Source organism: Phocoena sinus, chromosome 8 (genome assembly GCF_008692025.1).
Source record: "Phocoena sinus isolate mPhoSin1 chromosome 8, mPhoSin1.pri, whole genome shotgun sequence".
In the NCBI taxonomy this organism is placed as follows: Eukaryota; Metazoa; Chordata; class Mammalia; order Artiodactyla; family Phocoenidae; genus Phocoena; species Phocoena sinus.
This window is the reverse complement of record NC_045770.1, coordinates 60,554,271-60,567,719: the sequence shown is the minus strand read 5'-3', so window position 1 is coordinate 60,567,719 and position 13,449 is coordinate 60,554,271. Positions and strand designations below refer to the sequence as shown.

Genomic DNA, 13,449 nt, shown 5'->3' with positions numbered 1-13,449 from the left:
TTTAAGTTTCATTAGGTCCCATTTATTTATTTTTGTTTTTATTTCCCTTTCTCTAGGAGGTGGGTCAAAACGGATCTTGCTGTGATTTATGTCATAGAGTGTTCTGCCTGTTTTCCTCTAAGAGTTTTATAGTATCTGGCCTTACATTTAGGTCTTTAATCCATTTTGAGTTTATTTTTGTGTATGGTGTTAGGGAGTGTTCTAATTTCATTCTTTTATATGTAGCTGTCCAGTTTTCCCAGCACCTCTTACTGAAGAGGCTGTCTTTTCTCCATTGTATATTCTTGCCTCCTTAATCAAAAATAAGTTGACCATATGTGTGTGGGTTTATCTCTGGTCTTTCTATCCTGTTCCATTGATCTATATTTCTGTTTTTGTGCCAGTACCATACTATCTTGATGACTGTAGCTTTGTACTATAGTCTGAAGTATAGTACATATAGAAGTATGTACTATACTCTCATTCCTCCAGCCCCATTTTTCTTTCTCAAGATTGCTTTGGCTATTTGGGGTCTTTTGTGTTTCCATACAAATTGCAAAATTTTTTGTTCTAGTTCTGTGAAAAATGCCAGTGGTAGTTTGATAGGGATTGCAATGAATCTGTAGATTGCTTTGGGTAGTAGAGTCATTTTCACAATGTTGATTCTTCCAATACAAGAACATGGTATAGCTCTCCATCTGTTTGTATCATCTTTAATTTCTTTCATCAGTGTCTTACAGTTTTCTGCATACAGGTCTTTTGTCTCCTTAGGTAGATTTATTCCTAGGTATTTTATTCTTTTTGTTGCAATGGTAAATGGGTATCACTCCACTTCTAATGAGGAAACTGAGGCTTAAGGAGATTAAGTAACTTCACAAAGTTTCCACAGCTGGTAAAGGGAGAGCCAGGTTTAAACCTGGGTCTGTGTGACTCTGCAGCACAAGCTTTTAACCCTGTGCTATTCTACACCAGACACCACAGACACTAACAGAAGGTTAAGTATATTTTGCAGCTTCCCAGGCTCATACTAATGTACCCATCTCCACCCCACAAAGTGTGTGATCACACTCTTGCATAAGACTCCCATCTCAGCCTGACAACATGCTTGCTACAGTGATATTGGTCAGTCATTCCACACACGAACATTAAAATACAATTGTCAGGGACTTCCCTGGTGGCGCAGTGGTTAAGAATCTGCCTGCCAGAGCAGGGTACACAGGTTCGAGCCCTGGTCCCAGAAGATCCCACATGCCACGGAGCAGCTAAGTCCATATGCCACAACTACTGAGCCTGCACTTGAGAGTCCGTGAGCCACAACTACTGAAGCCCGTGTGCTTAGAGCCTGTGCTCCACAACAAGAGAAGCCACCACAATGAGAAGCCCACGCACCACAACGAAGAGTAGCCCCTGCTCGCCACAACTAAAGAAAGCCCACGTGCAGCAATGAAGACCCAATGCAGCCAAAAATAAATTTAAAAATATATATACAATTGTCAGATGTAGGTAGCTTTCCTGGAAATATAGAGGAAACAGAAAGGTGGCAATAAGTAGCATTCACTGAGCCTGAATTGTGTGTCAATGCTATGCTGGGAACATTTTAAATTAACATATGATGAAATTAACTGTGGTGGAGGGCACAGGGGGAATATGGTCCTATGAGTTTTAGTACCTATGTAGATTCTTGTAACTGCTCCACAGTCCAGACATGGGACAGTTCCATTACCAAAAAAACACTCCCTCATGCTGCCCCTTTGTAATCAAACCCTCCCCACACCCCTAACCCATGGTAACCACTGATCTGGCCTCCATCCCTATAGATTTGCCTTTCTTAGAATGTCATTAGATGTTATCATATAGTATGTAACTATCTGAGATGGTTTCCTTCACTCAGAGTAACGCCTTTGAGATTCATCTATGCTGTGTACATCAACAGTTCATTCCTCTTATTGCTGAGTAGTTTTCTATAGTTTGTTTTATCCATTCACACACTGAAGGACATCTGATTTGTGTCCAGTTTTTGGTGATAATGAGTAAAGCTGCTATAAACATTTGTGTACAGGTTTTAATACAAATATAAATTTTCTCTTATCTATCAGGGTAAATACCTAGAAGTAGAATTGCTGAGATATGTATTAAATTGTGTTCGGCTTTATAAGAAACTCTGTAAGAGTTCTAGTGGCTCTTCCTCCTCACATAGTACTTGGTTTTGACTACTTTTTAATTTTACCCATCCAAATAGGTGTATAGTGATATCTCATTGTGGGTTGTTTTTTTTTTTTTTTTTTGGCTGCACCGGGTCTTAGTTGCAGCATGCGTGTTCTTTAGTTGTGGCATGCAAACTTTTAGTTGAGGCATGCATGAGGGATCTAGTTCCCCAGCCAGGGATCGAACCCAGGCCCCCTGCATTGGGAGCACAGAGTCTTACCCACTGGACCACCAAGGAAGTCCCTCAATGTGGTTTTAATTTGTACATCCCTAATAGCTAATGATATTGAGCATTTTTTCATACGCTTATTTGCCATGCATTTATCTTCTCTGATGAAGTGTCTGCTCAAATCTTGTCTCATTTTTTATTGAGTTACTTGCTTTCTATTGATGAGTTTTGAGAGTTCTTTATGTGGACTGGGAACTTTTAACAGCACTTTTCTCACTTAATCCTGATAGCAACGCTGCAAGGGTAGGAATCATTAACCACCATTTTACCCTGAGAAAACCAAAGGGAAGTCACTAAACTACTATAACCTGATCACAGTTCTGCCTAATTTCAAAGTTTACTTATCACTTAATCACCTATGACATACGTATTACTAGAATGCAAGCTCTATTAAAGCAGGGATCTTATCTGCTTTGTTCATCATGGAATCTATAGCCCTACAACAGTGCCTCACACATAACAGGTATTCAATAAGAATTTGTTTAATGGCTGAACAAATGTCCTTTATTTTCCACGTAGGCTCCACAGAAGAAAATAAAACTGCTCTCAAACTGTCTGGTCCAGTCAAGGGGACAGTGGTTTTAGGAAGGCTCTTGTCTGCCCGCCTCAGACTATCAGGACAGGCTGAAGTGCCATCCCACTGCTGCAAATCCTTTGCCCAGAGGCAGTATCCCTACCAAAGGTCTCAGTAGAACACAGGTCATGAATTCCCACACTGCCAGGCTGGTAGAACTCCCTGTCAGCTTTGCAAGGAGGACACCAGCACCAATAGTGCCATCTTGCTCATCTGAAGGGCCCACAATCCATAGCCTCTGCTACCTAGGACAAAAGCAAGCAACGATGACACTTGAGAAGTCAAATTGGCTTCCCCCCACACAAATGACTATATATTGTCTATAAAATGGCTGCTGAGTCTCAGTTTACCAAAAGTCTAATTTCATAGCTTACAGCAGAGATAGAAAGATCAGAAATGAGAATGAATCAAAGAAGAGATAGAAAACTATAAAAAGAAATCACAACAATGCATACAGGAATGTAAGCACTGGGGTAACAGTGCAAGAAGCCCTGAAGACATGCTTTGAATAATCCAAAGAAAGTAACAATCTGTTCACAGTAATCTGTAAGAAGGAAAACTTACTTCGAAAATGGCTAAGAGTTTTAAATATCTAGAAATGAGGTTATAGTTCAGTTATCTGAAAAACTTACCGATATGAAGCTGAATAAATGAGACCTTAATAGAGTATCCCAGCAGACTTCTTCTAGGGTCCTTGGGTAATCAGCAATTCTTTTAAGCAGGACATAAAAATCTCAGGTCCCTGATGGCCAGCACAACCAGGGTTTCATCTCTTGTGTCTCAGCATCCATAATCTAATATTCCAAGCTCTGAGCTGCCCACCCAATGGTCTAGTTAGATCATGAACTCCATATATGTTGAGACTGACTTAAACACACACACTTTGCTACCATGACTTTCTCTTTCAAAGAGAAAGTAGCTTGTGAATGATCATGAGACCCCAGACTGGCAGGCCCCTCTGCCCACCAGAGGCCTAGACTGTAGGGAGAGCAGCTGAAGCCAAGGCAGGCAGAAGCTACACTGAAAAAGAACAGCTCACCACTGGCACAGGGAAAAGCAGGGTGACAGCTTTTGTGTTATTTTAGAACAGTTTGTGCTGATGAGCTTTTTGTTGTGGTACATTCCTCTAAAAAGAACATTTTCTTCCTCCCTTCATTGACAAAGTAATTCAGCAGAAAGTGAAAAAAGAAGGAGGAGCGGATGAGAAAGATATCCAGGAATTTGTGGATCTTGGATCATATCACCTTCTTGACTGTGGTGCCACGCATCTCCCAGTCCTGTGGTCAGGAAACCTCTAGGCCTCCCTCACCACCAGGAACATGGCTCTGTTCCCAGCACAGACAAATAAAATGTGGGTCCTCTGAGGGTCAGTGACACATCTAGATGTGACCAAAAGTTCGGATACTTTCATCATGGCTGTTGGCCTTGCTTAAGAACCTACAGCTGCCAGGTTCAGCAAGTATACATATCTCAGCCTGGTTGCCTGGGCCCCCTTTCCTTGCCAGGCTTTTGTCCTGCAGTTTTCTCCCACAGTCACTCTGTGTGACCAAACCTACCCTCCACGCTTCTTACTACCTCCACATCTTTGCTCACACTGCTTCCTGCTGTTCAGGCTGCCCCACACCTTCCACTCTCTCCCAATTCTATGTTCCCTCCAGGAAGTCTATTTTTCTCCTCTTATAAGTTCCTTAGACATTATCTAGTTCAACCTGATACAAGGATCCCCTCTGCTGACCAATCAGTGGAGTGCTGTGTTCTACTTTCCCATCTTCAGTGACAGGGAGTTCACTACCTACCTACCAAGGAAGCCTCTTCTATGACGAGATAGCACTGTGAGATGATTCTTTATTCCAGAAGAATATGCCTATATTTTACTTTCCCCACAGTGGTCCTGGTTCTGCCCTTAGCATAAGAGAAACAATACTGCAGTACTTAACAGCATAGGCTTTGAAATCAGATCTGTTCTCCTACCCAGCGTGTCCTTGAACAAAATGCTTAACCTTTCCAAAGTTCCAGTCCTTGATGGTAATACCAACTTCCTAAGGCTATCAACAAAGTTAAAAAAGTAACTATGCAAAGAGCTTAACACTGTGCCTGGCACAGAGTAAGGATTTCACTGTTATCATCGCCATCATTTAAGTCTGATTCCTCTACTTCGATTGCATTTGAAGATAGAAATTGTATTATCTGAATCTTTTCTTTTCCAGGCTAAAGTTTCTTCACTAGACTGTAAATTATATGAGGACAGATGTATCTCTATGTAATTATGTGTATTTGCTGCCACATCTCCACGTCTAGAATAGTGCCTGGCACACATATAATAGACAGTTATAAACACTGAATTGTATTGAATGCCGTCCGTTTCAGAGTTTCCATACCCTTCATCATTCATGTCACTCCTCTCTTTCACTGTTTCAAATGTTTTTGGCAACGTGAAATCCAAAGTTGAATTCACAACTTAAAGGTGGGCTAACCAGAGGAGGAGAGACTAGATTGGCCCCTCCCTCATGATATACACCATATTGCTACTAAAAGCTGGCATAACTTGCCAGCTTCACCCCATTGCTGGCTCAAGTGGAGCTTGAAAACAACTGAAGCTTTTCAGTCTTTTGACACATGATGACTTTGGGCTCTGGGCTCTGTGGAATTGGAGCTGCAGTCACGCCAAACGGTGAAACAATAACAGAGCTATTTCCACCTAGAGATTCCTCTCGCTCTTACTATCTGGACCACTCAACTGGATCCCAGCAACTGCAGCCTGGAATTCAGAATGATCTTTCTAGGAACCTTTGTTTCTTCCTCACAAATAGAGTATACGCTTCCAAAGGGCAAGATCTGACTGTCTTGCCTTCTCTTCCACATGCCAGCACAGGGCTGAGCACAGAGTAAGGACAGATGGATGCCCTCCATCTACAGCAGGATTACAGCAAGGATTCAGGGAAACTGTACAGACGAGCCTCAGGGCTCCCTCTCCTCTCAAACAGCACAGCTCGGTCAGTGTTGTGCTTCTAGCCGGTAGGCAAACAGGAGCCAGTCCAGGCACAGACACAGATGTTAAGGCCTGCACTCTGGCAGGCCGGCTCCTAGAGGCTGCTCTGCTGAGAATCACCTTCCCTGACAAGGATGCATTCCTAGAGGACAAGCCAATATCAAGAACACCTCTCCTCAGGGAACAGCCTGTCTAGACAGCTTCAGGGACTGTTCACACAGGAGGAGAAGAGAGCCACACAGGGTGAGGGAGCTCACCTCATCACTTTCTTCCACATCCACGTCACCATTGGCATCATCATCCATCAGCTTGTGGATGCTGCGGACTGCATCAAAGCTGAGCTTCTCATCCTCACTGTGGCACAGGGGCTTGTCAATCCGGCAAAACTCTGTACAGGAAAAGCAAGAAACAACATTACTGGGGGCTGCCACCCAGCTCTATTACCTACCTGTCTCACAGTCCCTGGCTTCTAGCACCTGACTCCTCACACAGCCACTTAACAGACTATTTGTACAGTGATAAAAGTATTTCATATTAACTGTCTTCCCTATTTAGGGTCAATGCTTTATTATCCTAATAGTTCCTTGGCAGGGAAGTCAAGCATAGGACTAGGAATACACTGGGATCTACACAAAGAACATGCATAAATAACTCACAAGAAAAAAATATACAAGTGAGAGAAAATACAAATAGTTGATGAACACAGGGAAAGGTCTTACTAGTAATCAAAGAAATACATATTCAAATGAAACATCATTTTTAGTCAATAAATAAATGTGAATTAATACAATCTTTCTAGAAATAGGAAAACAGGCCATTTGTTCCAAGGCCAGAGTACTACGTAGTTTCCTTTTTGTTCACTTTGTCACTGCCTGTACATATAATGCCAGCCACAGGCTAACTGAGGAAACCCTTCACATCTTATGCCTTCTCCAGGACAGCTACATTCAGCAGGCATGGAGGTCTGGAGTGAAACTTCCTTCACCCACCACCATACAGTCATACAGCAATAAAACCAGCACAAGAGCCTAGCCCACCCAGTCTCTTTCATGACACCTAATCCTCTCTTACGAACCTGGAAAACACCTAGCCTGATCAAGGCACATAGCAGAAAGAGCCTGGAATCTAGTCATAGCTCTACTATGTGGCTCTAAGGAGGTCACTTCCCTTCTTCAGGCTTCAAGTTCACTATTTGAAAAAGATATTTTAACTAAAGTTTCTGGTATTTCTTCCAATTCCTAGAGTATAAAATTCCTCTTGCCTTTCGACCCTGATCTTTCTAGGCAAAATACTCTTCAGATCACCCCCAAAGAAGACAGAAGAAAAACCGTGACCTCCCAGATAACAGAAGCAGTCACAGAAGAGAATGCAAGGACAGGGTGAAGAAGCTGTGGCTGTGAAGCCTTCTAGAAGTCCCTGATCAGAGACCGGAAACAGTAATCCATCTAATCATTTACTTGTCTGCTGGTGAGAAACAGAGACAGGATTGGACAGGTCACCTCTCTATCGCTTGCTAGTTGCTCAAATCCTTTTCAAAATGAGGAGGGGTGTAAATATTAAAATTTTTAAGTCCCAGATGTGACTCAATAAAAATATGTTGGATATTGAAGCTCACAGATGTTAACGGATGTGCCCAAAGTCAAAGGACGCTGAAGAGGCACAGCAAGAGCCCGGGTCTGCTGACTCGCAGGCCAGCACTTCACCTGACTGCCTTTATGCCAAGGTAACCAGACAGCTTTAGTTTCATCTTCTGGAAGCCACGGACAGTAATGCTGGTAGGAAGCACACTGAAGAAATGGCTTTATAAAAGAAAAAAGTAGATAAATAGTATGCATACAAAAGAAATAAGTACCTCCATGCAACCTTATGTTCCTCTACCCTTGTCCTGGCAAGGTGGAGCTGAAAATGGAGGGTGGGGTAAAGGGGTGGTGGGTATTGAGGAAAAGAGGAGAAAGTAGCCAAAAATTAAGGAAATGTTTCTCAGTTTCCTCACCAACGAGAGCTCTTGGCATGATTGCTTCATTCATGGACTCCTATCCACAAATTACCTAGCCCCAAAAAATTGCAGTAAGTAACAACTAGTCCACAGATGAAGCACACAGCACTGAGATTAGCATAACCAACATAACACTTTCCTTCCCTTATTCCTGTTTTTATATTACTCAAAGGCATATATAATTGCCTATAAGAGCTTTTTGATCAGCATATGATATGCCCATTTAAACAACATTTATTGAGTACTCTTCATATATCAGGGTCTATAATCAGCACAGGGTATAAAGAGATGAATCAGACTTCATCTTTGCTCTCAAGGAGCTCAATTATAAAAGTGGGGGAGATAAGCAATTGAAACACTATGCACTAAGTGCCATAATAGAAAGAATTGAGGTTATGCTAGGGGTCAGCAACTTCTGTAAAAAGCCAGACAGTAAACATTCAGGATTTATGGGCCATATAGTCTCTGTGGCAGCTACTTAACTATGTCATTGAGCACAAAAACAGCCACAGACAAAACATGAGTGAGAGAACTTAGCTGTGTTCCAACAAAATTTTATTTACAAAAACAGGTGGTGGGTTGGATTTGGCCCTTGGACCATACTTTGCTGACCCCTTTTCTAGAGTTCCATAGGTAGCACACCTGAAGCACATCAGATCGACAGATTTCTGACCCAAAACAAAGAAACCTAATCTTTTCATTAGCAAGTATCCACCCACAGAATGAACCTAAGTAAAGTACTTCTATTAGGCTTTTAAAAAATAATGGGAATAGTTTACCAAGCTCTAGGGACTGGGGTCTCCAGGCTGGGCACAATTGGCCTACAGCAGGTCCAAGAAATTTGGGCTTCAAGCATCAGGCTCTAGTTTGTAACCTGATCAGACAGACAGGTGACCTTTGCTGCTGGCATCATCTGGCATAGAGAAGGATTAAAGGGATTGAGGATAAGGGAGTACAAAATCTTGATGTCCCATATGGCCATAGAATCCTGTCCAGAAAAATCATGTCAGCCAAAATTCACAAATAATTCCTTCAATGAAGCATTTTCTAGGCTGTCTCTCTCTCTCCTTCCTGAGACCTTTTCTACCTTCTCTTAATACATTCCAATCTGGCAAGATTTCCCAGACCCATCCAGAAATTACCTTAAAAGATCCACCCATTTTAGAAACACATTATTACTGCAATGAAAGAGCCCTGCACTTGGAGTCAGAACACATGTGTCAAAATCCCAGCTTCATCAGTTACAACCATACGATATTGGACAAGTTGTTTAACTTCTCTGAGCCTCCAATATCTCATTTGCAAAATAAGGATAATTAACTCTGCTGCATAGGGTTTTTGTGAGAGTTAAGCAAGACCACATTTGTTAAAACACCTAGCATAGGGCCTGCATGAAGCTGACATTAATACATTTGTAGTCTCCTTTTTTCCTCCCAGAGCAGCAAGTGAACAGTTCCCATCTTTTGCTAACTTCAGCCACTTTCCCTCTAAGACCATAAAGAATCAAACACAGGCAGTACAGTCCAATCACATTGCTCAGAGGAATGTTCTAGGTGAGCTGGCAAGCAACTCCGACAATAGCCTGTCTTCCCACAGCATTTATATGTCTATCACTGATAACATTTATCATACTGTGTTGTAGTTGTCTATTTAATTTGTCTTCCCCATAAGGGCTAGGGACTATGTACCCAGCAGCAAGAAAAGACCAGGTTCTTGGTAGATGCTCAGTAAATGTTTTCTGAATGAATAACTAAATATCAGCTCTACAATTATATATGGGATTTCTGTAGGCAGAAAAGAGAAGAATTTTAGGTAGAGAGAATAGTATAGGACCAAGTTTTAAATTTTTTGGTCTCAGGACTCCTTTTTACACTTAAAAATTGAAAACCCCTTGGGCTTCCCTGGTGGCACAGTGGTTGAGAGTCCGCCTGCTGATACAGGGGACACAGGTTCATGCCCCAGTCCAGGAAGATCCCACATGCCACAGAGTGGCTGGGCCCGTGAGCCATGGCCGCTGGGCCTGCACGTCTGGAGCCCGTGCTCTGCAAAGGAAGAAGCCACAACAGTGAGAGGCCCACGTACCACAAAAAAAAAAAAAAAAATTGAAAATCCCAAACTGTATTTACTGTATTAGAAATTAAAACATAAATCCTAATATTTAGTAATTAATTCATTTTAAAACAATAAAATCTCATATACATTAATATAAACATGTTTTAATGAAAAACAATTGTTCTCTGCAAAAAAATTCATGAGGAGAGTGGTATTGTTACACATTTTTGTAAATCTCTTTAATGTCTGACTTGATAGAAAACAGCTGTTACAGCCTCATTATATCTGTTTCCACATTCAAGGTGCTGTTTTGATTGAAGATCAAAACATAGATATGCAGTTGGAAAATGCAGGAGTATTTTAATAACCTTTCAGATAATTGTGGTCATTCTTCTCTGATACTTCACCAAAACTCAACAAGTAGGAAGTTTATTAAAGGTTAGTTACAAGGTGAAATCTGAAACTATACAGATGAACTTTTTGTACTCTATTACAATAAAATCCATTGGTCTATCTTGTACTTTGAATGGATCTTTTATCCATAGGTGATTTTTTTTTTTTTGGCCGCACAGCATGCGGGATCAGATCTTAGTTCCCTGACAAGGAATTGAACCCACGCCCCCTGCAGTGGAAGCATGGAGTCTTAACCACTGGACCACCAGGTAAGTCCCTACCCATGGGTGATTTTGAAACATGATACACTAATCATTTGGAAACTAGTGATTCGATGAGTTAGGCAGAACTTCCAAATTTGACACAGTTCATTTATACAGTATCAAAATAATCACAATTATTAATATCACCACTGATTTCATCAGAAAAGCTGTAAATCTGGAGAAGCTGTCAAGTTCACAGTGGCAGATACAAGTTTTCCCAAACTCTTATTTTCAATTAAAAGCTGGAATTTTATCACTGGCAACAAATACTATCAGTTGTTTTCCTTAAAGTAGCAGACCCACTTCATTCATTTTCAAGAAGATGTCTGCCAAAAGCATAAGTCTGAGTAATTGCAATTTGTCAGTTATTCTTTCAAGTAAAACTAGTGTTCCCCGAGAAAAGGAGGTAGTTCAGCTTGCAACTCAATCACACAAATGCATTTCCTTGAGATAAACATCAGGCTCCTACATGCAGCAAAAGTGCTTTATGCATACTTCCTGTTTTATCACACAGAATACTAAAGAGACATGTATTCATGGGATACAATTTAATAAAATTAATAAATTTTTACTTCTCTATTAAAAGCTTAAAAAAAACTGAGAGGGCGTGGAGGTGAGGAATGCAGTGATTATTGGCACAATTTTGTGCCACTCTTTTGACTCCTGTTAAGGTGCCAGCAGTTTTACCTACTAATTTCTTCTGCACCAACAGTGCAAAAGTACACACGATGGAAAAAGCAAATAGCATCTTAGTATTATTATTAAATGGCTTTGACCTTCTGGATCCCCACAAAGATCTTGGTGACCTCCAGTGGTCTGCAGACCACACTTTGTTAACCACTGGTGGACAAAACCACAAAGGCTTTTCCCTCATGTCCAAATCTCCTCTCCTTTCTCAAGACAGAGCTAATCATTTACTGTTTTATGCTCCAAAGCACTCTGTACGTAACTCTGTTATATTAATTCTCATGCTCTGAGTTGTTTGCATGCCACATCCAGAAAAGGGCAAGGACTAAATTTGACTCACTCTATCCTCCAGGGCCCAGCATGGCACCATCACTAATATCCACCTTGTCAAGTATGAAATCAGTAAGTGCTGGCTGAACGAATGAATGCGTGAATGAATGGATTCATAACAAACCACCTCCCCAAAAGGCAACAGAATTCTTGAGGGCAACCCACCAGTTCCCACCACCAATATCCACCATCCACCTAATGCCTCTCCTCTCCCAGCACTACCGTGCAGAGCCACTACAGTTGAGCTGGACAATGGATTATCTGATGTGAGACACAAGCCTAGAGGGAAAGAAATGAGAGAAACAGCAGTCAAGGAAGAAGGTAGAGAGAAGGAGGAGAGAAGGGCACTGGTCAGACTGGTCCTCAGCGCTTGGCTGGAACCTGAGGGGAATCTGGATGGAAATGGCTAAATTTTACCAACAGGGGCCTCATCTCTGAAAATAATTTCTCCCCCTTCACCCTCCACCCCCCAGCCAGGACTGGCAGGCTTTGCAGTGACTCTGATGGGATCAGAATCCACCCTTACCCTTAGAAAGGGCTCAAAAGACTGTAAGACTGAGAGCATGAGCCCTAGGAAGACTTTCAGATTTGACCAAGGACCATGAGGTTCCAGAGATAAAACAGCCTGGAACCTAGAATGAGGATGGGGCTGGGGAGGAGGACAGGGGAGCCTCTAGACAAAAATGTGAAGGCTGAGAAGGGGAACTGGCTTGGGACATGGAACTGGCAAGAAAATGTCCCCCCTGGAATACCGCATGTAGCAGGCCTAGCCACAGAGGAAAGAGGAGTCCTCTTTGAGGAAAGAGGATTCCTGGGCTGTGTAAAATCCAGCCTACCTGAGGGATGTTCCTTCCCCTGTTAGAACATCATGTCCTCATATCCAAGAAGAGGCCCAGCTCTTCTCAGCAGGGGGCAGGAACTGAGAAGCGCTTCCCTTCTAGACAAAGCTGGCACTGGTTTCAGCTACCCAAGCAGCACTGACCCAAAAGACTTCTGACCATGCTCACTTCTCCTCAGAGGGAGAATACATAAAAAATAACCCATACAGCACCAAGAGTGAACCCTAACGTAAACCACGGGCTTTGGGTGATTACAACGTGTCGATGTAAGTTCATCCTTGGTTAAAAAAAAGAAGCACCATTCTGGTGAGAAATGTTGATAACGGGGCTGGCTATGCACGTGTGGAGGCAGAAGCTATATGGGAAATCTCTACCTGCCTCTCAATTCTGCTGTAATCATAAAACTGCTTTAAAAAATAAAGTCTTAAAAAAAAACATAGCCTGTAATATGTGTGTGATTGGTAGAGATTTTGTTCAATTCTTATTAGCCTGCTTTTAAAAATATTACATATGTTGATTATAATGTGAGATAATTATATTCTCACTCTAACCTGAGATTTGAATACTCCAGTAACAGTTGTTTATTTTACTTTTTTCATTTTCTCTTTTTTTTAATTAATTTTTATTGAAATATAGTTGCTTTACAATGTTGTGTTAGTTTCCACTGTACAGCAAAGTGAATCAGCTATACGTATACATATATCCCCTCTTTTTTGGATTTCCTTCCCATTTAGGTCACCACAGAGCACTGAGTAGAGTTCCCTGAGCTATGCAGTAGGTTCTCATTAGTTACCTATTTTATACATAGTGTCAATAGTGTATATGTGTCAATCCCAATCTCCCAATTCATCTCACCTCCGCCCCGCTCCTTTCTCCCCTTGGTTTACATACGTTTGTTCTCTACATGTGTCTC

General features: G+C 41.7%; 1 protein-coding gene across 4 annotated transcripts in view; it reads right to left on the bottom strand.

The window, feature by feature from the left end:
* Positions 1-13,449, bottom strand: part of STIM1 (stromal interaction molecule 1) — a 190,742-nt gene that overhangs the window by 80,797 nt on the left and 96,496 nt on the right. For all 4 annotated transcript variants that reach the window (XM_032639353.1, XM_032639351.1, XM_032639354.1 and 1 more), the window contains exon 2: positions 6,234-6,364. In XM_032639353.1, the coding sequence (XP_032495244.1) occupies positions 6,234-6,364 (131 nt within the window). The remainder of the gene's footprint in view (positions 1-6,233; positions 6,365-13,449) is intronic.